At 32.1% G+C, this 27,882-nt stretch overlaps 1 protein-coding gene across 1 annotated transcript in view; it reads right to left on the bottom strand.

Moving 5' to 3' along the window:
* Window positions 1-27,882, bottom strand: part of Lrp1b (LDL receptor related protein 1B) — a 1,711,024-nt gene that overhangs the window by 882,893 nt on the left and 800,249 nt on the right. The window contains exons 4-5 of the mRNA XM_048345540.1: window positions 12,278-12,397; window positions 5,097-5,225 (exon numbers count right to left, since the gene is read on the bottom strand). Coding sequence (XP_048201497.1) covers window positions 5,097-5,225; window positions 12,278-12,397 — 249 coding nt within the window. The remainder of the gene's footprint in view (window positions 1-5,096; window positions 5,226-12,277; window positions 12,398-27,882) is intronic.

Genomic DNA, 27,882 nt, shown 5'->3' with positions numbered 1-27,882 from the left:
TGTGTGTGTGTGTGTGTGTGTGTGTGTTTCAGTATTGGGAGATTGAATTCAGAGCCCTCTACTCATTGGGCATTTTTGTTCAAGAATATTGTTCTAACATTTGTACAACACTATTGCATCCAGAGTTTTGCTAGTTAATTTCATATAAGGGTCTCAGGGACTTTTCTGACCCATATGACTTCAAATTGTGATCCTCACATCTCACCCTCCTCAGTAGATAAGATTAAAGTTATGACCCACAATTTCCTGGCATGCCCTGCGGAATTCAATAGGCAAATATTCCTTCCATTCTTGTCATGAATAATAGTCATGGTAGCTACATAAATTTATTCCTGCTTCATCTGTTTATTTGCTCATGTGTAAATTCCATAAATTTAAATATGATTAATTCATTTTAAATTTTGTAAGATTTCTGCCATTTTAAAATAAGAAGTGACTGAATTTTAAAACATGGCATAATTTACGGAACAGTCTAAGTTAGGGATTAAAAGTTTGATAGGTATTATATAAAATCAATACATATGGTAACAATTTTGCCTATGTGCTATGTAATAAAAATATTTGTTTGGTTTCAGATTAACAGCCTATACATATAAGTATATAATTATTCATACTAAAAGAAAACCCCTTAAACTGATTTAGTAATTATGTCAACAAAAATAGAAAATAAACCTTCTTTCCATGCTTCATATTTTATTTGAATATGGGTAAAGGAAATATGTGATGACACATAAGACATAAAATTTGCGTTCTCTGTTATTAATCTTGAAGATTTGTTACTGGGGAAAAAAGATTGGAAATGTCAAGAAAAGTGCAAGTCTGTGAAGACAACCTCTAGCAAAATAAATTAGTTAATGAATAAATGAATAACACTACACACAAGAAACAAAGTCAACATAGAATATTCATGAGACATTCTTACACCTCACATTGTTATACTTGTTAGTAGAATTTAATTAGAAAAGAAAAAGTGCATACTATGTAATTTATTTAAGTGAAATTCAACTTCTTTATTACTGGGTAATTTAAATTGTGATACAGTAATGAGTTATAGGAGATGAATGATAAAAAATAGCTCTATATTATACAGAAATATTTTCAAAGCTCTGGGTGCCTTGTCAAGATTTCGAAGGCAACTGGGGAAGTTCCAAAATTTCTACTTCAGAGACTACAACACAAAGCAATATAATCTAGTTGCATTTGGAAAAGTCTACCTGCAGCCAGATTTACATAGCTCGGATTAAAGTCCTCCTAAAACATTAAGTTCATCTAAGAGGAAACCTTGGTGGCAAGTACACACTTAAGAAATCTATACAAAACTGCCAAAAACATTCTTTGAAGTCAGTGCTACACAAAAACTGGAATCAGTCCTTAATAACAGAGCAAAAGAAAGAAAGATAGATAGATAGATAGATAGATAGATAGATAGATAGATAGATAGATAGATATAACCACTGAGGGGCAATTGGGTTGATTCCATATCTTAGCCATGATAAATAATGATACCATGAACATGATTGTGCTGGTACCTTTAATGTGAGCTAGTTTGTGATCATTTTTGTAAATGCACAGGAGTGGGGATGCTGGATCATAAGAAAGCTCTATGTTTACTCATTGGAGGACTTCCATACTGCTTTCCAGAGTAATTGAACAAGTTTACACTCGTACAATGTAGTAGCATTCTTTTTTTTTTTTTTTTTGCCAAATCCCTGCTGGCATCTGTTAATAGTAGTTTCTTGATAGTAGTCATTCTAACTTGGGTGAAGTGGAATCTTAATGTTTTTTCTGATTTGCATTTCTTTTATGGTCAGAAATGTTGAATATTTCTTCATGTTTATATTCAGAGAAGTTTCTGTATATGAATAGGATATTCTTAGGAGAGTACCACAATAGCTCAATAGCTATGTGCATATCACCATATAAAATGATGCTTATTGAAATGAGTTCCAAGAGGTGGAAACAAGAAGATTTTTATTGTACAGTTTGCAGTTCTTTCTTTTTTTTTTTCTTTCTTGTTTCCCATTGGCTTATTCCCTGATGTTACTCTTTTTTTTTTTTTTTTTGTATAAAAGTTTATCTGATTTGGGGGAGAGGAAGGGAATTACAGAAAGCAGTTAGGCAAAGAATAAACCAATTCACCAAGTCACTAGACACCATTTTGGAAAGAATAAACCCATTCACTAGACACTATGATGCAAATGAACTTTACATGGGGGGGGGGAGAAAACAGTGGAAGAGGTAACAATGTTCAAAAAGAAATAGATAACACACACAGATATCTGAATTTAGAGAAGGAAAGGGGAACATCAAAAGAGTGAGACAAAAGATAAAGGGTGAACCAACACAATAGTGATACTCACAATATGTTGGAAATTAACAGTACAACTTGGGGGGTGGAGTTTAGGGAGAAGGAACGTGGGAGAAAATGAGGGATCAGGTTACAAGTATAACAAGAAATGTTCTCACTACCTTACATATATAACTGTAACCCCTCTGTACATCACCTTGACTATAAAATTAAATTTAAAAAATTGCCACACAAAATAAAATGGTGTACATTTATCACAACTAGGGAAGGAGAATGGCAAAATGGAGAGAAGGGTAAAAGGTCAACCAATGCAACATCAATACTTAACAAGACTATATGCTATAAATCCACTGTACATCTCAGGGGAGAATGGGGAGGGAACTAGGGAAGGTGTAAAGTGGGAGAAAAATGAAGTAGAGGTAAAAAGTTTGATAAGAAATGTACTCACTGCTTTACATATGTAAGTGTAACCCCTCTGTTCATTACTATGGAAATAAAAAATAAATTAAAAAATAAAATGGTGGTGTAGAAACACAGCCAAGATTTTCTTCCAGTTTATTTTCTATAAATGTAAGACAACTAAAACACTCTTATGACTTACCATAAAATAAATATTAAAACTTCTTATAGTAATCGGGACATTTCAAAATAATTTAGTAAAAAATCATGAATCTTTACTAATGAATTGTATCCATACATTGTGTAAATTTATGTGTATTTTGCAGAACTAGTTGATATTTGTTACAGATTAGCAGTGTAATCACTAATAATTCATCATCCTGAAATTATAAACCCTACAATTTCCTATATTAACTATTTGTATCTGCTGTTATTAAATACTGGGCATATCGGACATAGAGATGAAGTAATTTGTGCATGCCATTATCAATTCTAGAGACCAATTTTCTTAAGTTCTTATGAAATTTTTATGTATGTCCCTCTCTAGTAACATTATTATTGTAAGATAAGATCCTTAGATAGAAAAGGAAGAAGTAATTTCTTCTATAAGGTTTATCAAATTACAGTCTCCTAGTGTATCTACAGCAATATTGAGTAGATCAATAGAAATAACAAAGAACAAGCATTCAACTTCTATAGGACATCAATATTTTAAGTAAGAAGTCTCAATAGTGAGAAAAAGTGGAAGATATAACATGATTTAATGTTCTCAATGTCTGGCTTCCCTTAAAAGAAACAGCATTTTGGAAACCAGGTCAATAACAAAGAGCAGTGAACTAATAAGTGAAACAATGCTTTTATCTTTGAGATTCTGTGTATAAAAGTTTTCTTAACCTCCTATATAAGGGAAATGATCGAATGTTTCATTCAATTTATCTTCAGACAAGAGAATTTTCTCATGTGCTTAATATTCTTTTTTTCTTATATATATATTTTTTATTATCAAACTGAATTACAGAGAGGTTACAGTTTCATACATTAGGCATTGGATACATTTTTTGTACTGTTTGTTACCTCATCCCTCATTCCCCCATATCCCCTCCAATATTCGAACTGCTAAAGGGAAAAAGGATAGAAAGAACACACATTCACTTATCACTATAACCTAATTAAAGATAAATGATAAAAATAGATTTAAAAGAAATTAGAAATGTTTGGGTACAATATAATTTGTAATATTTCCTTCAACTAAAGTGTTCCCTGGGTAATTTCTCACACAAAAATAACAACATGCTGTTATTACATATGCATATGAAATCCATCTGATTAGCCAATTAAATTAGTGTTTTACATAGCCTGAAAATCTATGAAGAAAATACAAGCTTCTCTATTTTCAAATAAACGGTACAAGGTTGTTCTTGAAACATGAAATTGAAACATTTAAGAGTGCATCAATCATTTCAGTAATTTTAATTTAAAAAAAATGGAAGCTATGTACTTCCTTTCTTCCCTTCTTTCCTCCCCCTTTTCTCTCTATTCACTCTTTTCTTCCTTTCTGTCTTTCTTTCTCTTTCTTTCTTTCTTTCTTTCTTTCTTTCTTTCTTTCTTTCTTTCTTTCTTTCTTTCTTTCTTTCTCTCTCTCTTTCTTTCTTCCTTCCTTAAGTTCTTTCTCTCTGTCTTTCTTTCACTTTCCTGCCTTCCTTCCTTCTTTCCTTCCTTCCTTCCTTCTTTCCTTGCTTCCTTCGTCCATCCTTCCTTCTTTCTTTCTTTTCTCCCTAACTTTCTGTCTTCCCTAATATTTTGAACAATTCACACAGTAAAGAAACTAGTAAAGTGTTATAAATAAAATAGTACTTGAAAATCATACAGTGTTTGTGTAGTATTCAGAAATAAGTAAAACCTGGAAATAGGAAAGTAACAAAGAAGATGTGGTCTTTTAAATGAAGTGATTAGAAAAAGATATTTTGAGTGCTAACACTAAGTAATAAGGTCATTCTGAGTGTTGACTGAAAGAAAAAAGAAAATATTAATATGAATAATATAGGTAACCATATTAGGCAGATAAACAGCTTATGAAATGATCTTAAGTCAAGGCAAGTATAATTAATGAAGAAAGAAATTTGGATGGCTGGTGCTAATAAGGAAGGAAAGAGTATAGGGGATAAAATTGGAAAAGTAAATGGGACTTGATCATTGTGACCATTAAATATTGTAAATAGCTCTCAATCTGAGTGTAAATAGTTGAGAGATTCTGAGAAAGAGCAGAATGATTTGGTTTGGTTTCACACATTGAAGGAAAATCTATTTCTTCAAAGTTCACCATGCTGTACTATATTTCTAAAGAAAAGGAACTAGAAACTTTGAAAAGACAGAAATGATCGAAAGTTACCATTTTTAGCTTTGCAAGACCTTTTGTCTGGCTGCATGATGTAGCCTTCCACACAACCACACGTGTAGGATCCATGTGTATTTATGCAGGTCTGGCTGCAGGCACCGTAAATGGCACATTCATCCTGATCTAAAAGTAAAAAAAAAAAAAAAAAGAACAAAAATTATAAGCAGCTTTTTTCTTTATCCTTTTATTTATGTTTGAATGGAACTTTTTTTTTATCATTTCTATCAACTTCTTTATTCCAGTTCCCTTCTTTGTTTCTTCTGAAGTAGGCATTGTAGTTCTTATTTATATATTTAAGTATTTAATATCCACCAGTGATCTGTACAACTGTGACTCTAGTGATTGTCTCTGGTCCTTTTGCACATTAGAGAGTTCCTATTCCTTTTTTAATTATTATAAATTTTATTGACAAGGTGTTGTGCAAAGAGAGTACAGTTACAAGTACTGAGTACATTTTTTGTGATATCTGTTACACCCTCATTTTTCTTTCCCTTCAGGCAGGCATATATACAATATCCAGTGTACCAAAATCATATACAGTAACCACATAGGGTATGCCAAAGGAAATTCACCTCAAACATTAAACGTAATAACAATAGAATCCTCCTGTGTCCTTCTCTTGGAGTTCTTTTTGCTTATCCTCATCTTATATAATCATGTGTTCATAACTGTTGAGCTATTGTGATCCACTGATATGTCTATCCTAGACCTTTTTATGTTTGTTCAGTAGTTGTTTTGTTTTAGATACATAATGTAAAGTCACTGACCCAAACATGTGGAAATACCTGTTGAAAAGAAGTTTGTTATTTTGCAAACCAGGTCTCTACTGTTTCCTCCCTCCCTCTAAGAGTCATATATCAAGGAGATCATGCCCTTTTGTTCTCTGTGTTCTAGGCTTTTCTCTCTCAACATGATTTGTTCAAACTCTGACCATTTCCCTGAGAATACCAATATTTTATTATTTCTAATCACTTTGTAATATTCCATTGTGTACAGGTACCACATTTTTTGGGGGCCATTCATCTGTAGTGGGTCATCTGGGTTGTTTCCATATTTTGGCTATTATGAATTGTGCAATGATAAACATGGATGTGCAGATGTCTTTATGATATCCTGAGACCTGTTGTTCAGGATAGATGCCTAGGAGTGTTATGGCTGGGTCATAGGGTATGTCTATGCTGAACTTTTTGAGGAACCTCCATACTGGTCTCCAAAGTGGTTGTACTAGTTTGCACTGAAGTAGAATATTGTAGGGAAAAAAAGGAGACTTAAGCCCAATAAAACCCTTTCAAATCACAGCTATGAAATACCAAATTCATTTACTTTAATATTTACTGAGATAAAAGATCAAATGCTACAACAAAATCATTTATCATAAAATATATTTTTGTTTGTTTTAAGAAAGTAAGATGTACCCAGATATGCTTATCAACTATGTTATTTAATTAACACTGTGTAAATGGCAGGTAAAAATATGAGTTCATAAGATTCCTATTTTTAGGACTCATGAAGATTGTATGTATTTACAAAACAAATTTTCAGAAACAGAGGGATTCAAAGGATTTCATAAAGAGATTAAAACTAAAGTGCTTCTTCGGTGTTTGGGGTGCTCTATATTTATTCTTTTGAGGAACCTCTATACTTCTTTCCAGAGTGGTTGGACAAGTTTACACTCACAGCAACAGTGTAGTACCATTCCTTTTGCCTACATCTCTTCCAGCATATGTTATTAGATTTCTTGATAATAGCTATTCTAACTTGGGTGAAGTGGAATCTTAATATTGTTTTGATTTACATTTCTTTTATGGCCAGAAATGTTGAGTGCTTTTTCATGTGTCTATTGGGTCATTCTTATTTCCTCTCCAGAGAAGTCTCTCTATAAGTCTTTTACCGCATTTATTAATGGGGTAGTTATTTCTTTGAGGATATGTTTTGGGGGAATTTAATTTTTTTTTAAGTTAGAACTATATTATAGATATGAGGCCTTTTGTTGTATGGCTAGTGAAGATCTCCTCCAAGTCTGTGGGCTTTCTATTCACACTTTGGGTCATTTACCCAAATGACCACAAATAAGACCATGGTAAAGGTACCAGTGCAACCATGTGCATTGCATGATTATTTAGCATAGCTAAGATATAGAACCAACCCAGATATCCTTCAGTAGATTTATGGATCAATAAAATGTGTTATATATACACAATGAACTTCTAAGCTTCCATCAGAAAAAATGTCTTTGTCCTATTCTGAGGGAAATTAAAAGACCCGGGAGAAATCATATTAAGTGAAGTAAACTAAACCCAAAGAAACATGAATTCCATGTTTTTCCTGATGGGTAATAATTAGTGTAACAGTAGAATAGTGCTAGAAGTGGATCACAATATCTCAATAGCTATTCACATATGACTATATCAGATGATGCTAAGTAAAATGAACTCCAAGATATAGAAGCAGGTGGATTTTCATTGTTACTGTTGTTTTTAATGTTCTATCATAATTTTTTCTTTCTTTTTCTTCCACTATGGTTTATCCCTTGTTGTCACTGATTTTTGTACCCTGGGTATTGTGTACATGTTTTCCTGAATTAGGGCAGGGAAGGGGAACAACAAAATGGTGAGACAAAGGAAAAACAGTGAACCAGTACAACAGAGATACTCACAAGACAATATTTTGGAAATGAACTATGCAACTTTGTGCTGGGGAGTGATTGGGAAGGGAAAGTGGGAGGAAAATGAAAGAGAGGATAACAAGTTTGAGAAGAAACATACTCACTACCTTGCATATATAACCCTCTGTATACCACCTTGAGTATAAAAATAAATAAAAAATATCAGTAGCATAGGAACCCAGGTATATTGAGAAAAGTAGTGCTATTGCCAGTATAATGAAAAAAGCTGAAAGTTTATAGAATAATATTTAAGGGATTAACTAGTCTTAACTGGATCTTTAATGAAAAAAATAAATATAATTTACTTGAATTATGAGATTAGAAGCCAGATAGCAATGGGTGGAGAATGAAGTAGAAATACAATTTGAAGAAGTAAATGCATAATAACCAATGTATATGCTGAATTGGCTATTTAAGTTGTCCATACCCAGGACAACACATTATCTAAATGCAGGAGAAATTCTTGACATCCGTGCCAACATTTTTATATCCATCTTTGCTCTAAGCTGTTCAGCTTGGAATATGAGGATATTCTTGATGGATCACATGCATACAAGAAGTTATGGAGGAAACTGTCCAAACAAAATGAAAAGCACAACCTTCTCAGGTCAGATTACAAACCAGACAACAATAGCTTGGTTATCCTAACCAAATCTCTCCCCTTGAAAGGATGTGAGAACTTAGCCAAAACCCCTCAGTAATAGTCAACCAAGTCATACTTTGACCAGGACTATTTCACTATGTATACCCATTCATGTCCTGTCCTCTCTTTTTCTGCTTAAACCAAAGCTCATGTATAATAAAGACCCTACCTGCAAAGGGAATTGCGAATGTTGACTATAAGAAAAGGCAGTATTCTTTTTTTTTTTTTCCTTTTCTTATGTACAAAATGGGATTTTGGTTTTCACTGTTTTACTTCAACATGAGAGAGTGAAGAACCAGTTTTTTAAAAAATATATATATACACTGAGGTGAAAATTGATATACCAAATCAAGATAAAAATTCCATTAGTGAATTTAGATACAAATGGAAAAATAAATACAAGAAATAAGCATCTTCTTTTCATTTATTTATTTTTGAATAATTGCTTGTTTATTGTCAACATGAGGTACAGAGGGGTTACAGTTTCATACATAAGGCAGTGGGTACATTTCTTGTACAATTTATTACCTCCTCCCTCATTTCTCCCTCCCCCCTCTCCCTGTCCCTCTGCCCCCATGAGTTATTCAGTTGGTTTACACCAAATGAAATGAGACCAAATGAAGAATGTGTGAGTAGTGATGTAAACAGTGAGAACAAGTTAAGGAAATGGGTACTGGATAACACATACAAATTTGTAGGGAAACCTTTCTCTGAGATTGAGAGGAGTACATATTTTAAGAGAACAAATAATGAGACAATATATTTTGAAAGAAATGGCCAAGGAGGCTAAAAAGTTTGCTATCAGTCCATCACCCTTGGATCTTAAAATGCCATATTATACCATTCAGAGTCTTTGGTAGTGTGTTTTCAGCTCAGTAAACTATCCACTGTGTCCAATCAGAAGTTAGTTCTACAAGGAATCAAGGCAGGGAAAAGTACTACGAGAGAGGTCAGCTTCCACAGAAAACAACACACAATTACTTCCTCCTTCAAAACTGGTGTGTAAACACCCTAAATTCCTTATCCCTCATCCTGTAGGTTTTGCCCACATATTTAAGCACCAATTAATTTCTGTAGCTCTCTGAATGTTTCAATTTATCAGTGACCTTTTTATTTCACCTCTGCGATTATTAAAATATCAAAGCAAAAGTGCAATGTATAAACACAAACTTTCTTTTGGACTATTTTTTGACAATTTGCTTCTCTGAAAACCTAAGCCAATAAAGTTTTTAATTAAAAAAAAGCAAAAAAGTGGTTAGTAGCATAAGAGGCTATTTAAGTAGGGAAAGTGTACACATATGTGGAATTAGAGCTTTGTGTAGATTTTTTTCAGAGTCATATGGTAACATGCAGTTTGAATAGTTCATGTGAAATCAGTAACATTATGGGGTAGAACAATATTGGGAACTAAGTCTACAATAATGCTAGAAGGAATTTAATTTTGCATTTGGTAAAGTCCAATTTCTTTAATATCTTCCGTACTTTCACAGATTTTTCAACTTTAATAATATCAGTTTCTGTTTCAGCTTTTATGATATGATTATGCTACCAGCAGAGAAATATGATTAATGATTTCTTTTGTCCTATCTACTTAGCCAAAATATACTAGTATGACACTGATCAAGTGCACAAAATTGGTCACAAGAGAATAGACATGCCATTGCTTACAATGCTGCTTTCAGTTTTAGTTTTCCTTTTTTTCCCCTTAAGGATAGTGATGTGACTGGAAATATAGTTTCAGGGGAGCATAAATGAATCTCAGACATAGCTGTCAAAGGGTGCAGCAAGAGTAGAAAAGTCTCTGTTTCTATTTGATAATTCCAAGATGATTGTCATATAATTATTTACTAAAGTACAGCAGAAGAAACTAGCTATGCTTGTGCTAGAATATTTGGTAAGGAGACTAGGAAATGTAAATGTTTGAATTCTACTTTTGAAATAGAAACTGCAAATCTTGATCCCTGGAGAAAGATATAAAAGACAAGTGAGAAAGAGACATTCGTAGGTGTCACAGCTCAATGTGCATCAATGACTAGAGCTGTTTTGAATCACAGATTGTATGACTTTTGTGGTTATGGGAGATTTAACTTGCTCTGATATTTTCAGAAAGTCTATATTTGTATGTCTCTTGCTGATTTAATTGGTTTAAAGCAATGTGGAACCAATAAACTGATCATTTTTCCCTCATAGGGGCTGCAAAGTCTTATACATATTTAACCGTAAATTTTTATAACATTTAAATTATGTACAAAACAAACCCTGATTTTGAGTTCAAGTCTCAATATAACTAAACAAGCAAGGACCCTCTTCAGGAAAACAAGGAGGATCTTCAAACATGAAATTTTAATCTCTGTTCTAATACTAAGATAATGGATGACATTAAGCAAGCCAATTAGCTTCACAGGATATCTCTTTTGTTATTTGTGTCTTTAAGATTTTGAATATTTTCCTTAATGTCTTAATTATGTGTGTTTATTTTGGTGAAACTGGAGTTTAAATGTTAGAACTCATGCTTATTAAATTTGTGCTGTAGCAATTGCCATTCCCCCAGCCCTAACAAATTTTTTAACTTTATGATCACGGTAAGACTAAGAATGATGCAGCCAAAGTGTAAAATAATCAGTAAAGGAGTTACTTTGGAAAGTGTTATAATTAGTAGTAGTAGCTTGGTCAATGTAGCTCTTCTCTAATTTTGCATGAAATTATATTGAGTATTTCTGTATATTGAATATTTAAACGAAGAGTACATGTTTATGCCCATACATAACAGCTTGAAATATATAGGGATTCAAAGTACCATGAAAAGTAGTATGTATAACTTATTCTCTATGTGTGGCTGTGTGTGTGTGTGTTATCTTGACATACATTTAATTTAACTGATGTAATAGAGAGATAAAATAAGTTTATTCAGTATACCAGAAGGAACCATTCTTGTTTTCCTGTCATTTGCACTAGATGCAAGTCCTCAAACATTGAAAAACGTTCCCCAAACTAGATTTAGGAAACAAAAGTATCTCTATCTATTATATATATATATATATATATGTACATATGATATATATGTACATATATAATGTGTGTAATATATCATATACATACATACATATATATACATATATATGTATATATGATGCTGATGCAATGTCATTTGCAGTAAAACCAAAGGAGATATATAATTATTAACTTTAACAATGTGTACTAAACAGTAGCAATATGAGAGCCATTACTAAATTAATTAAGGAATTAAATCTTTTGTGGTAATAATAATTTTTTCCTGACTGTTCCCAATTTGATATTATTGGAATGTAAATCGTAATCATAGTGCCATGAATTACATGTGCAATGTTTATATTGGAGGTATTTTCATCTTTGAAATTGGAAGAAATACAAAAAGATTAACACATATTTTGAGTAGTTGCTTAAAGATCTCAGTATACCTTGTTAAATTTCATTCAGGAAGCATTTACAAAGACTTGAATAATATATAATTTGAATCTATTGCCCATAGGCACATACATTAGGGGTGTTGTATCTTGAGTCTGTGTTACTATTGGCATGGGTGTGAGAGTTTTAAAACTTGGGGCCTACTTGTAATCTTGGTTAACAGGAGTCATGATCATGAGAGGGACAGTGTGCCTTGGTCTCTTCTGTGCTGTCATTTCTGGCCATGAGGTGAATGAGCTTTACCCATTACCTATTTCAACCATTGCTATAGGCCCAAAGTAATAGAGTCAAACAACCAGAGACTGAAACTTCCAAGTATGAGCCAAAATGGACTCTTCATTTTTCCATATTAGTTATCCTTCATGGTATTTTATTATAATAATTAAAACCTGCCTAGCAAAAACAGTTACATTTCCTACTTACCTTTACAACTACTCCCATCCTCTCTTACTTCAAATCCATCCTCACAGTAGCATCTCGTACTGTTTCTGACAATTGCACATTTATACTGACAATTTAGCTTCTGGCAACTTGATAACAATTCTGTAGAGGAAAAAAAAATTTGATCATTATATTAGACTCTACATATGGTTTAAATTAAATATTGTCCATATTCAGTGCATAACTTTAATCATGGATTTTGTTTTCCCATAATTTTTTCTTGACATGCAGAAGAAACTATCTCTTTCAAAGTACATTGATTTGGGTTTGCTTGAAATATTAATGTAGTTAAGATCAATTTGTCTTACAATTTTTAGCATATCACTATGTTCAAAGTCAAAAAAATTATCCAAACCTGGGGAAGTTAAATTATTTCAAGAGGAATATTGTAAACTCAGTTGTTTTTGCCATCAATGCATTTACATGTCAATCAATTTTCTATATTTCAAGGGATTGTTTTGATTCAACAATCCATGTGTAACCTTCATAGAAATCAATGTAAATATATTCCATATAAATTATTTATTTTTTCCATTGGTAGAAAATATACAAGTAGTGGACTTACTTTATTTCATTGTATCTGAACTGTTTCAGAGGAAATATGCCATTGAAATAAAATTTTGCAAAGCCTCAGAGCAAATTAGAATTCAATATGATATATGCTTAAAAATATGAAATGAGAGTGCAAAAGACATAATACAAATCATCTCTAATGGAAAAATGAGCTGTTAAACTAGAAGAACGTATTGAGATAGAATATATGGCTAATTATTCTGACAAAAAGTAGGATTATTACAATTTTGTAGCAATAGCATTTAAGCATTTTTTTCATAGGGGAAGATGAAAATAAATAAACCAAATGTGTTGTTATTTGCCATAAACTTAGTGCTTTAGCTAAATATAAATTATAATACGAAGTGAATGAAAAGTTCACTGTGGGAAAATAAAAGACATCTAAAATAAAAATATTCCAAACTGAATTCTGAGTATATCGTTAAGAAAATAATTTCACTTAGCAACATCTTATAAACACTGCATGGGGGGAAGGGAAAGGGGGAGGAGAGAGGGGGGTATGAGGGACGAGGTAACAAACAGTACAAGTAATGTATCCAATGCCTAACGTATGAAACTGTAACCTCTCTGTACATCAGTTTGATAATAAAAATTTGAAAAAAAAGAAATTAATCATACTTTGCTGTCCAGTTTCTTTTCAACTTTTTGAAAAACCTATTTTTAAAATCTTCTTTACTCTGTATGAGTTCACCTGTGCATGTTGATTTTCCCCTTCCCTTTCAAATAAGTTTGAACTCACTATCAAAGCTCCCGTGCAACTCCTCTGCACAAATCTCATCTATTCCCTGCTCTAGGGTCTCTGTTCCACTTGTTTTCCAATCACCAGCTCCTCCTGTTTATATTAGTTCAGGGTTGGCAAACTAAGGCAAATCTATATTGTTGGAATTAACTTTTATTAGAACAAAACTACACTCATTATTTACATATTGCCTATGGCTACTTTCACACTACAACTAAGATGATAGGGCACTCGTAGCCTTAACTATTTATAAGAGCTTTTAAAAAAATTTCTGAATCCTATGTTCAGCATCAAAGTTGCTTACATTTTCAATTTATAAAAACAATCCCTAGAACTCACTTCTGCTCATAGCTACTATTTTTAATTTGTCATTTCTCTTTTAAATAAACATGCACTATATATTACATAATCATGCATAGTATATAGAATATATAGCATGCAGTGCATAGTGTATATAAATATATTCATATATAAATACTTAACAATTTATATTTTATACAGTGTATTATATAGACTACATGCATTGTAATATATGTGTGTATATATATACTGTATATATAGATGTATAATCATTGTTTCTCTTCTGCTCTGTTTCTTAATCCTCCATTTTTATCTTTCTTTTTTTTCTCACATATACAATGAGTATTCATTCACTACCAGTATTTTACAAAATCTCCTAAAGCAAAAGTCGCCAGAGACACCCATGTGAATAAGTACAATGAATCTTTCTTCATTTTCATCTTACTAAATCTCTTTATCAGCATATTACAGAGTTGATATCTCTTTCTTTACTGTGTTTATGATTCTTCTTCCAGGAATAATGTTTATAGCTTTCCTTCTTTTTACAGCTTCCATTGGAGGGCTACTTTCCTTCTAACAAACCTAAATTTGGGGTGCTCCAAGGCAGAAATCATGGTATTTCTCCCAATCTATCTACATTCCACTGTCACCTCACCATATCTCTAGCCTATTTTTCTGGATCATAAGTCCTATACTTGATTTTGGAAGCTACCTATGCCCTCTTCAATTTAAAATTTCCACTAAAGAAACAATTAGTAAATATTTATATTAAATTATTGACTTTTGACAATACATTTCTAGTGTTCTTGATGCATTTTCAATAAATATAGGTTAACTATCACAAGTTGGACACTAATGGCTCATGTTTGGTAGACTAAAATCTAAGGCTCATGCTTTGAAGCCAGCCTAGAAAAGAAAAGTCTGAGAGAAACTTTTTTTTTCCTCTTTCTTCTAATTTAATCACTAAAAATCCAGAAATGGAAATGTGGCTAAGTGATAGAAAAAAATATACTAAGAGGCATCAGGTTCAGAATTTAAACCCCAGTTCTTGGTAAAAATGTTAAGTATTTCTAATTTATAAGCTTGAATATTGACAGTATGATTATATAATAATAGATGTTAATACTTTTTAAAGCATAATGATTGGATTTGTCTATAAAACATATAAATGGAATTGCTGTGTAAAAACATTACCCTCTAATTTATATGAGTTACTATAAAGTAAGAAAATGTTACCTATCAGGTTCTGGAGATATGTAAACTCTTTGTGATCTCACACTGCACAGAGGTTTGCCTGGTAGTTGATAACTCACTGAAAATTATACAGTAAATGTGTGACAGAAATGCATAGTAAGTCCAGTATGAATGCAAAGTTCATGTTTCTAATACATGTTCTGATCTTCACAATCTTTAATAATTAGAACCGTGATATGTCCTGTAGTCAAGCAATCATTGTTATAATTTCTTGTCATCCTAGATATTTTTAACTACAGGTTAGAATAAATGTTGCACAAGCCAGGCGCGGGTAGCTCATGCCTGTAATCCTAGATACTCAAGGCTGAGACCAGAGGATCTAAGTTTGAAGCCAGCCCAGGCAGGAAAGTCCATGAAACTCTAATCTCCATTAAACTACTCAAAAAAATCCAGAAGTGTCATTGTGGTTCAAGCGGTCGAGTGCTCATCTTGAACAAAAAGAAACTCATAGAGGCTCACAACTCAAGTCCCGGGAACAGAAAATTATTATTATTATTTTTACAAATTTTGGATATTATATCAATGAATCAAAAAAAGTTGCAGAAGTTCCAAATGAGAATTAGATTTAACATTGTTCCTTTCATGCAGATGTCACTGATTCATGAGAAATTATAACCAATATGTATCTTATACTGACATAGAAAGATTGCTATTATATAAGGGATAATAAGCAAGTGAACATAGATGTGTAAACATGCTATCAAATCTATATTATTCAGCATTATCACAAAGGAGAACTGTCATTTGGAGTAATGTATAAGAAGTTTGGGAATTTAGTGGAGTTCAATTGATAAATATTTTTCCTAACACAGATTCACATGGTCCTATTACATTTCTAACATTTTTTTCTGTCCTGTTCAATTTAAAAGACTATATTATCAAAATCATATGTATACATACATATGTATGTGTATAATGCAAGATCATGGTTTCTAAGTAGTGTGTAGTTTATAGGCATCTAATCTCTAAACCATTCTTTGATTTAGAAACATATTTGAGAAATAAATTATTAAGTATTACTACTAGGGAGTAGTAAGATGGACCCTAGAGAGATGAAAATTAATTCATACCAAATCTGAGTTTTCTTTCATCATCTATCTTTTTATTTTCTTGAGTAGTGATAGCATTCTTTATATAAGGAGCTTAATTGCGGAGCAAAAGTAGCTTGTCTCTAATCTTGGTTTTAGTCATTCTAAGCCATGTAAGCATGACAAGAAATAGTTTAAGTGTTCATCATTCTAGTTTCCACATTTCAGTTACAAAACAGCCCCAAGAGGCAGGACTCCAATGAAGTTAGCTCACAAATGACCAAATATTTTATTTCCTACACAAGCATAAAACAATGCATATCAGATAAAAAGTGTTTTCTGTTACCACTTTGTCAAGTCCCAGTCCATTGACTATGCTCAAAGTTAGACAAATAAAAATACCAGAGATGAATATTATAGTCTTTCATGATAGTCTTGTTTTTAACAGAGCACTATTCACATTAGTTTAAACACACAAGATCAAAAATATTAATATTTTTGAGTGAGAACAAGTTTCTGTTGCATGAATTTTCTGAAACAGTGAGTTTTTTTAGAAGCATGTGTGTTGGACTTGTCACTAACGTGAAAAACAAAATACATAATAGTAGGACTTAATGAAGGAAAGTTTATTTTTATTGAATTTTTTGAAAGCTCTCAGTCTATTATTGCTTGACCTCATACCCAAGAATATGGGCAAAACATCTTGGCCACCATAGCAGGTGATTAGGAGGGGTTACCTTATGGAAGCCTGTAAGCAGAGATAGGTAAAACATGAGGTAAGACACAACCTTCAGACAGATGACCACCTTTCTCTAGCTAGGCCTACCTCTTAAACTTTCTAGAAACTCTTCAAATAGCATCAACAAATAGAGTGTGAATTTTCAAAACAAAGGCCTCTTTTTTAATTTTTTGGAGGGGGATAACTGCTAATCCAAATTAAAATTGTGTTTGTTTTTCTTATCCACATGAAGTTAAATTTTGCTAAGTAAATCAAATGCTATACATATTTTGTAAAATCTACAACAAAATAAGAAAGAAAACAAGTTGTTTTCATTTTGGCATAATGAATGTGATAAATAGATTAGAAAGTTTTCTAGATACAGGTCAGCACATGTTTGTACTCAATCCTTTAAATGAAAAGCATCAAAGAATTTTGTATTCTTTTTTGCTGATTTATAATTTCATGGGTTTACCTGATCTAATAATAGTATTAGTTTCTTTTATATTACTCAGTGTTTATACACAAGATATTACTATCTAGACAGTTCTGATCAAATAGTCTTTGCTTTTCTTACTTTATATTCCCAAATTTTAGAGGTATATTTCTATGGCAGAATCAAATTGTACTTTACGGCACTCTGAGTCTTATTTTCATAAACAGAAATTTCAGAACCCAGAACTTTCATAAGCAGAAGTTTCTCATTTGCTTTTTGTCTGATAGCAAATGATTGATTGATAGATTTCCATCATGGGGTGGAAATAATGCAGCTGACTTTTATCTTAAATTAGTATTTATTTTGAGTAGCTTTTCCTGTTACATGAGAAAGAGTGTGACAAAAATGTAATGATCTTGGTTATTCCACCTGGGCTCATAGTTCTGTCTAGAGTATCAAATACAGAATTAGCAGAGAGGAATTTGAATTTCTGGATAAGCATTGTGATGGATATATGGATTTAAGTAGAGCACAAATTCAGTGTAAATATGCCAATCACTAATTTGACAATAAAACAGATGTGCTACAAAGCCATGCAATTGAACACTATCTGATAGATTCAGAGTTCTTAATAACATTTGCATATAGAATATATCTATAAATGCTAAAATCATAATGTATCTGGAAGATTTTTTAGATAGCAGAGTATTGTTAAACAGCCAGCTATATAGTAATACAATGAAAAGAGTATAAAAAAACTGAGAGATGTGCAATAAGTTGCTATAAAGGCAGTGTAGTATGATTTTTAAGATGTACTTGATAACATGTTGATTTATATCATTTACAAACTACTTGCACAGGTTGTATGGTCCTTCAAATCTTTGTTTCTTATGTGTAAGCAGATCATTAAAATATTGACTTTGCGTATCTTTCAGGAGGAAAAAAATAATGTCTGGTCCTGCTAAACATCAGTTATTTCGTTGGTAAGTATATTTGGGTATGTCTGTATAATTCACTCTTTAAGTTCTGTTTGTACATTTTTATATTTAAGGAGTTTTCTCATGATATCTGTTCATAATGATGATAAATAGACAGCGGATAGATGTGTGTATCATGTAAACTAAGTTATAGTGATGGAATGGCCTGGCAAATTCATTGTTTTAAAAGTGTGTAATTGGGCTGGGGATATAGCCTAGTGGCAAGAGTGCCTGCCTCGGATACACGAGGCCCTAGGTTCGATTCCCCAGCACCACATATACAGAAAACGGCCAGAAGCGGCGCTGTGGCTCAAGTGGCAGAGTGCTAGCCTTGAGCGGGAAGAAGCCAGGGACAGTGCTCAGGCCCTGAGTCCAAGGCCCAGGACTGGCAAAAAAAAAAAAAAAAGTGTGTAATTACCAGTTGTGAATTGTCAGTAGCATTATTGGAAGGATTAAATGTCGAATGTATATAAGCACATAGTAACATTCTTTGTGTCAGTGCTAGTCATAATATAAATAACCACTAGTCTACAACTGTTCAGGATAATGATATCTATATTTTTAGGAAAAATGCAGAAAGAATAATGAGTTTTAGAAATTCAGCCGAATGTAAATACATAGATATGAAAACATAGTTCATAATTTAAAAAAATCAATTATGTTGAAAATTCTTATGACAAAATACTTTTCTTACATGTTATGGCCTTTCTAAAGTTGAAGATAATGATTATATTCATGCATGTATGTATAGCTGTATCATATCTATATCATCCAGAAATGTTGGGTTTAAAAGCAAATATACTTATATGCATATATAACAATGATTACAAAGTATATCCCAGCACTAGAATTGGTAGTAAAGATCAAAAGAAGAGGGAATAACATGACTCAGAAGAGAGTGAGCAAATTTTAATGACATTTATAACTATTGAAAAATCCATCATTTCAGGAATGATTCAAAATATGACCAACACAGGAAGAAAAAAAATTCCCATAACAAATACTCAAGAATCAATTGGTTACAAATGTCTAGTATGTGTGGAGTTGTTAAGAATGTAAATATTTGGAAACAAAATTGAAAAGCTAGTGGGGCTATATATGATAAAACAGTACAGATGTTTCTTGAGTTATAATGAACTTATATGACATTATAAATTCATCATGAATTGAAAATAGTTTGGAGGATATCATTAATAGACCAAACCTATTGAACAACAGAGCTTTGTAAAACAAAATACTGTTTTTGTTTGTTTGTTTGTTTGCTTGTTTTTATCACTTGTGAGTTTCAATGGCTTGTAGGGAGCTGCTCACGAGAGAGCATCTTACTGCATTCATCAATAGAGGACAAGATGAAATTTAATATTCCAAGTAGTTTCTACTATATATGTGTTGGTTTTACACCACTGTGAAGTGTTATGTCATAAGCTAAATCAGTGTACATCTATATTTATATATTATTCTAGCTGTTGATTTAAATCAGTGATTGAATATTTAAGGTATTTGTAAGATATCTGCATTAATATCATTTGCAGATATAAAAATAAAGACATGTAAATAAGTAATTACAATAATAAATAAGATGTGCTAAAACAGAGTATTAGGAGGCTTAAATAGAAAAAAAAAATACAAGGGGCATTTTGGAAGATTTTGTAAAGGGGGTTAACTGTAGCTAAGAGTCTCATGGGCTTTCTTCCCCAGGCTGGCTTTAAACACTGATACTCCAATCTCTGTCTCCTGAGAATCTAGGATTATTGACAAGAGCCATCAGAGCCTGGCTCCAACCCCACTGATTTTTTTTAAAGGGGGGAAAAACATGTATTCTGACTAAAATGGTAAGGGAATACTATTAGGATGACTGAATGTTATCTCCTTGTTCTCTTGTTGTCTATGTTTAGTTTCTGTATTTTCTTGGAAAAGTAGATGATATCAGATGTGAACTAAGGAAGATGAGTATAACAGGGTGGGGGTTAGCTAAAAATAAGAATATTATATCTCAAAAATGATTGCTGAGTCAGGGAACACTGAAGTATTCCTGAGGAATTTGAAGTCTTACAATTACATAATGGTCTAAGTGTCTACATTTGTATTATTTTTCTCCATCTGTGCAGTGACAAATCAGAAAGTAATTTATAGAAAAGTTAAGTATTGAAAGTACAGCAATTATTGACTCATAAAGAACTGAATGAGAAATAATCTGTATTAAGTATTTATGTTAGTGTGAACTGATGAGTCATAATTTACTATGGAGCCAGTGAGTAGGTTAGAAACAGTAACTTAGAGAAATGTGCTATGACAGATTGGGGTGACACAGAGTTTACAAGAATTATTCACGTAACTATTGATTATTTATTATAAAAATGAGGGCTTTCTGTGGAAGTTTGTAGAAATGAGTGAAGAAAATTAGCTCTATTTCATTCCCAAATCTCATTGTGAATAATTTTTTAAATTTTATTGTCAAGGTGATGTACAGAGGGGTTAGAGTTATGAATATTTTTGAGCAAAGATACAATTGAAAGTTTTCTTCTAAATGTGTTATGATTTTAGTTTATATGAACAGGATTAAGATCTCACTACAATTGCTTTTGTTTTTAATGTAAATTAAAGATAGAGTCTCATTTATCACTTTCCATACTTATTGTTTTCATTTATTACCTTCCATACGGCTGTTTAGTTCTCAAACAATTTTTTTTTTTTTTTTTTTTTTTTGGTCAGTCCTGGGCCTTGGACTCAGGGCCGGAGCACCGTCCCTGGCTTCTTCCCACTCAAGGCTAGCACTCCGCCACTTGAGCCACAGCGCCGCTTCTGGCCGTTTTCTGTATATGTGGTGCTGGGGAATCGAACCTAGGGCCTCGTGTATCCGAGGCAGGCACTCTTGCCACTAGGCTATATCCCCAGCCCTCAAACAATTTTTGTGACAAGAATCTCTTTTGTATTGGATAGGTTTAGTCAAAAAATAAATGATTGCATAAGTTTTAGTCTATTTTTAGCTATTCTATTCTGTTCCATTGATATATTCATCAACCATTAGGCTAGTACTGGACTTGAGTAAAGTCAAATTTTAAAATTATCTTTAAATCAAACATTGTAAAATCTTTAGGTCTGTCCTTTGTTTTTTTCCTTGTCTTCAATGATGGGCTTGAACTCTGGGCCTGGGTACTTTCCCTGAGCTCCTTTTGCTCAAGGCTACTATTCTACTATATGAGCACCAGAGCACCTTCAGGCTTTTTCTATGTTTAATTGGAAATAAGAGCCTAACAGAATTGCCTGTTCTGGCTGGTTTAGAACTACGATTTTCAATCTCATCCTCCTGAGGAGATAGGATTAGAAGCATGCGCTACTAGCACAGAATATATAAAATTAAATTATAATATAAATATGAACCTTATATTCTAGGACAGCACTAAATTCAAATACTAGCTTATAGAATCATTAGAATGTTATATACACATTCTATTTCATGCATATACTGGTGATTTTATATCTTCTCTGAAAATATTATTTTTTCAACTTTTATATTAATGAGTAATGCAGTATTGAGTAGAAAGATAAGAAGTCCTTTTTTCCCTTGTTTTTCATATTAAGCACCAGGCATTCAACTTATCACTGTATGTGCATTGTTGGTGATTATACATTTCTTAGTTCATTGAAATATACGCTCAATGTGTTATTCTAAATTTCCCTATATTTTAAAGCTGTTTAATTGCTTTATTAAAAAATTGTTATAAGAATGACTTCTATGAATGTAAAATAAATCTTGCATTTCTAAGAAAAGTCCTATTTATTTCAAGTCTATATGGGCTGATATTTTGTTATGAGCTGGTTTGTATCTTTATTCAAAAGGGCTCTTTGTCAACAGCATTTGGCAATGCTACTATAAAGTCTTGCTACTAATGTTTGGCTAACCTTAAAAAATGAGTTGACTTTTTGTGTTTTCCTTAAATATTTGAACAAACAAAGTCAATTGAACTAGGATTTTCTTTGGCAAGTTTTGGGGTTACAAATGTATCATTTCCAATAGATATGAAGATCATGTTTTCTTTTATTCTATTCACTTATATTAAATTGTCACATTATATACTAAATTTGTCACATTAAAAGTTTCAAGAATTCTATTATTTTCCTTTCAAGAGAAGTTTTTTAAAATACATTTTCTATTACAATGCAGATTGTCTGTACCTGCCCTGCCAAAATGGTAGCTACCTGCCAGGTCTGTTATTGAATACTTGAAAAAAAAAAGGCTAATGTTATGGGTTAATTAAATAATACATTTACCCAGTTTTAAGTAATTTAAATTTAAACAGCCCTGAGTAGTTAGAAAAAAAATCATGTTGGAGAGAAGATAAATTTATGTCTTGATTTAATTTTTCTGCCATTCCTGATTCTGAAAATTTGTATATCATTTTTGTCATTGTCATTTTAACTTAGAGTTTACACACATTGTTAATCTTCAAGGAGCCAAATACTGAATTTAGATAATAATATCTACTATTCGTTTCTGTTTGCTTCTATACATTATTATGCTCATTTTCATTTAGACTTTTCCTTGCCATTATTTTTACTTGTCTTAAAGAATAAATTATTAAGTGTACATATTTCTTTCATTTTTATCATAAACATAAAAGTTATAATATCACATTACCAACTACAATTAAATTATTTTTATTCCTACAAACTAATTTCTATTTTTTTCTTCTTTGATACACAGAATATTTACTACCGATATTTATTTTAATGATATTGACAGTCATAAATTTCGTATTGCTATTTATTTAATTTATTTCCTATGGTCATAGAATATCCTTTACATACTCTAAAACACTTAAAATGTATTATTTTTTAGTAGCATAGTATATTGGTTATGAGGTCATTTGTAATAATCTAATTGGTACCAAAGGGGCATTCAATCTTTCATCATGATTTATGATCATCTGTTTTATATATTTTAAAATTCTCTTACTAGGCAAAAAACACTTCTGATTGTCATTATAGTTATTTGACTTTATATAGTTATGAAAATTTTATTTTTCTATGTTTTGTATAGAGTTCTATTTATCTGATATATACTTAGAACTTTGTATTTTATGTTATGGTATTTTTCCAACTTTTAAATTTAAATTTGTATCTTTAAATTTAGAGGATATGTAGGCAATATATAAATACATAGGATAAATATTTTTATTCCAGTGTGTAAAGTAAGAAAAGAAAGCACTTTAACTTTATATGGACTTTTGTTTGTATTTATTAGTGAGAGGGAAAAGATGTGGTCACAGGTGCTTTGTGAACCAGAATGTCCAGCCAAACTCCTGTTAAAAAAAAAAAGACTTTATAGACTACTACATTTGTATCTTTAAAAAATGAATGCAAATATGTTGAATGAGTTGAACTTGTATTCTCAACACATTTTAATATTTGTAACATCAATATATTACCATATTTGCTTTCATCTAATAAGATCAAGTAATTTACCTTTACATGAAGTAACCTACAAAGTTTTCTCCCTAAGAGAAATTTACTTCATTTCCATAGATAATGGCCTGTCTTTCAAATGAAAGCTTTTCTAAAGTGTCCCTACTACAATTGATGCAGATAAGAATGAGTAATAGTATAATACTATTTTAAATTAGAGGTGCCCTCAAATAAGAAAGGTAACTGTCTAATTAATAAGTTCCAAATACTCTACAATTTGAATGTTAACACATGCAATTTATGAATTAACTACTTCTTTCTTTTATTTTTTCAATAATATCTTACTTTATTGTAAAGGTGATGTAGAGTGGATACAGTTACAAAGTCAGGCAATGAGTACATTTCTTTTCGAACATTGTGTCTCTTCAATTTCTTTACCAGAAAAGGTTTTGGCACTAACACTTTTAAGAAACATAAAAGTAAGATAAACCAATAGTGGTATATCTGTGAAAGAATTAAAATCGCATAGAAACAATATCTGGATGTGTAATAATCTGATAAATTATAAAATAATCCTGGAATATATTACTACTGCCATTATTTTCATTTATTTCAACTCTCATTAATCATGTTTACTTTTGGACCATCATTTAATAACACAGAGTACTTCAACACATAGCTTTAATATATAATAATGTTAAAAATGGTCTTTGTATATGTAATATTTGTAACATCAATATATTACCCTATTGGCTTTCATCTAATAAGATCAAGTAAATTTCAATTACATGCATTAACCAACAAAGTTTTCTCCATAAGAAAAATTTGCTTCATTTCAATAGATAATGGCCTGTCTCTCAAATGAAAGCTTTCTTAAAGTGTCCTTACTATACTTGATGCAGATAAGAATGAATAATAGTATAATGCAGTATTAAATTATAGGTACCCTCAAATTAGAAAGGTAACTGTCCAATTAATAAGTTCCAAATAATCTACATTTTGAGTGTTAACACATGCAATTTATGAATGAACTGTTTCTTGTAAGTAAATAAATAAATATAGATGGAGATATATTTAATTATTCCTCCACTTTCCCTCCTTACACAAGTGCTACTTAGTAGTGATAATAATATTCCAAATGCTGTTCTTTCCATGCATACATGCTTCTCAGGAGCCTTGCAAATCTACAAGGTGAGTTAGTATTATTTTTCTAACTTTATGGATGAAGAAATCAAGGCTCAGGGAGTTTAAATAATTTGTATTTGTTTTTAAGTTTATAAATAATGAAATAAGAAAAACTATTATCTTCAAGATTTCACACAGCCTTCGGCAATGAACATTCATTACAATTTTCTCTGTTGCTTTATAAATAAAGCATAGAAAACAAAGGTTATCTGAAGAAACATGAGTAGAAATTATTTCTTTAATTGGGAAATCATCAGCTATTTTATATGAAAAATGTCAGTGGGTATAGTGGATTATAAAATAACTGGATTGGTATGATCAAATTGGTATAAACCATCAAGTGTTTTGAAATAATGCCATATACACTAGTATTTGTTTGAAGTGTTGTGTGTGTGTGTGTGTGTGTGTGTGTGTGTGTGTTTTAAGATTGTTACACATTTATTTGTTTATCTGGCACAGATCTTAAGTAACATTGGCCACTGCTTCTGGCCATACACAGTGTTATACTTACTGTAACATGAACCTATTGAAGATATAAAATTTGAAGCCCTGGTAAGATATATGTAAATACAGCCCAGTAAAATTATAAGAAATCTTAGGTGCTTAACCATTCGAATTCATTTGATTTCTGATTCAGCAAAATCCCTTACCTTTGACTCAATATAAAATATTTGGAGCTGCCATAATATCACAGTTATCAATAAGAAAACAAACAAAAAGAATCAAATACTAGAGCCAGTTTTCTGAAATTTATGAGACATGAAGTCTTTTAATTTTTCCTTTCGGAATAAATTAAGAATTCATGTTAAGGGATTGTACTGTGTAGCAGGTGGATCATTTCCCAAGTCCAGGAAAGAATAATCCCAAATACTCAATTCAAGATCAGCCTGCCTCCAAACAAATGCAAAATGCCATTTTTTAAGCCAAGTGGAACAGAAGCATCTCTGAGGACATATATCTCCATTTATGGGTGTAAGGTATATCATTTGTCTCTTCAACACTACTTATCTGTAAGGCAATGCAATCACTCTTATTTCTAAATATGTATTTCCGTCAAATACATTTCCCTCAAAGACAGATTTTCTAACAAAAAATACAGTTACAAGAATCAAGAAATACACTGTAATATACCTATAAGCAGCATTTACAATGGACATTTCAAAGTCAGTTAAAAATATCTCTAAATGTGTATATCTTATCCATAGACATATATTTCAGAGTTTATTGATGTACCCATATTCCTTACATCCAATAAAGTAATTCTGAACAGAATCAATACCAAGGCATTTTGTTATCTTGAATACGTTCAAAATAGAGTTTCCTAAGAAACTTAATCTTTTTTGTTTGTTTGCTTGTTTATTTGTTTGTTAGCCAGTCTTGGGACTTAGAGCCTGAGCACTGTACCTGGCTTCTTTTTGCTCAAGGCGAGTACTCAATATCCTGAGTCACAGCACCATTTCTGCATATTTCTGTTATTGTGGAACTAGGAAATTGAACCCAGGGCTTCATGAATGCTAGGCAAGTACTCTACCACTAAGCCACATTATCAGCTCGAAACGTTCTCTTTATAAGGATCTGTCACTTACAATTTGACAAAAGATACTTAGATCATATGAATATTTTTAAATATTGGGAATATGTGATTTATACCACAGTTCCTTAATTGTTAAAAGATGTGGATTAAGGGCTGGGGATATAGCCTAGTGGCAAGAGTGCCTGCCTCGGATACACGAGGCCCTAGGTTCGATTCCCCAGCACCACATATACAGAAAACGGCCAGAAGCGGCGCTGTGGCTCAAGTGGCAGAGTGCTAGCCTTGAGCGGGAAGAAGCCAGGGACAGTGCTCAGGCCCTGAGTCCAAGGCCCAGGACTGGCCAAAAAAAAAAAAAAAAAAGATGTGGATTAAAAAGCATTTGATAGGGCTGGGGATATGGCCTAGTGGCAAGAGGGCTTGCCTCCTCTACATGAGGCTCTGGGTTCAATTCCCCAGCACCATATATACAGAAAATGTCCAGAAGGGGTGCTGTGGCTCAAGTGGCAGAGTTAGCCTTGAGCAAAAAAGAAGCCAGGGACAGTGCTCAGGCCCTGAGCCCAGGTCCCAGGACTGGCCAAAAAAAAAAAAAAAAAAAAAAAAAAATCATTTGATAAAATCCAGCACCCATTTATGCTAAAAGCTTTGGAGAAAATAGGATTCCAGGGAACATCCTAAATATAATTAAGGCTGTCTATGACAAACCCACAGAAAACATTCTTCTTAAGGATGAAAAGTTGAAACCATTTCCTCTAAAATCAGGAGCAAGACAAGGTTGTCCACTCTCTACTCTCCTCTTCAACATAGTATTAGAATTCCTTGCCTGAGCAATAAGGCAAGAGAAAGACATAAAGGGGATCCAAACAGGAAAAGAATTAAATAAACTCTCTCTCTCTCTCTCTCTCTCTCTCTCTCTCTCTCTCTCTCTCTCTCTCTCTCTCTTTGCTGACGACATGGTCCTGTATCTAAAGAACCCCCAAGTTACTTGATCTGATTCAAAACTTTGGAAAAGTATCAAGATACAAAATAAATCCTAACAAATCAATGGCTTTTCTATATGCCAAAAACATGAAGAGCAAGGCTGAAACTAAGAAAGCAACTCCTTTTGCAATAGTCTCAAAAACAAAACAAAAAAAAAAAATACTTAGGAATAACCTTAACAAAGAAATGAAAGACTTCTATGATGAGAACATTAAAAACCTGACAAAGGAAACTAAAGCAGAACTAAGAAAATAGAAAAACATCCCATGCTCCTGGATTGGAAGGATTAACATTGTCAAAATGCCAAAGGCTATCTACAAATTCAATGCAATACCCCAACACCATTCTTTAATGAAATAAAAGAAGCAATCCAGAAATTCAACAAAATGGAACAACAACAACATCAACAAAAGCCCAAATAGCAAAAACAGGGCTGGGGATATGGCCTAGTGGCAAGAG

Source organism: Perognathus longimembris, chromosome 4 (genome assembly GCF_023159225.1).
Source record: "Perognathus longimembris pacificus isolate PPM17 chromosome 4, ASM2315922v1, whole genome shotgun sequence".
Lineage (NCBI taxonomy): Eukaryota > Metazoa > Chordata > Mammalia > Rodentia > Heteromyidae > Perognathus > Perognathus longimembris.
This window is presented reverse-complemented; position numbering and strand designations above follow the sequence as displayed.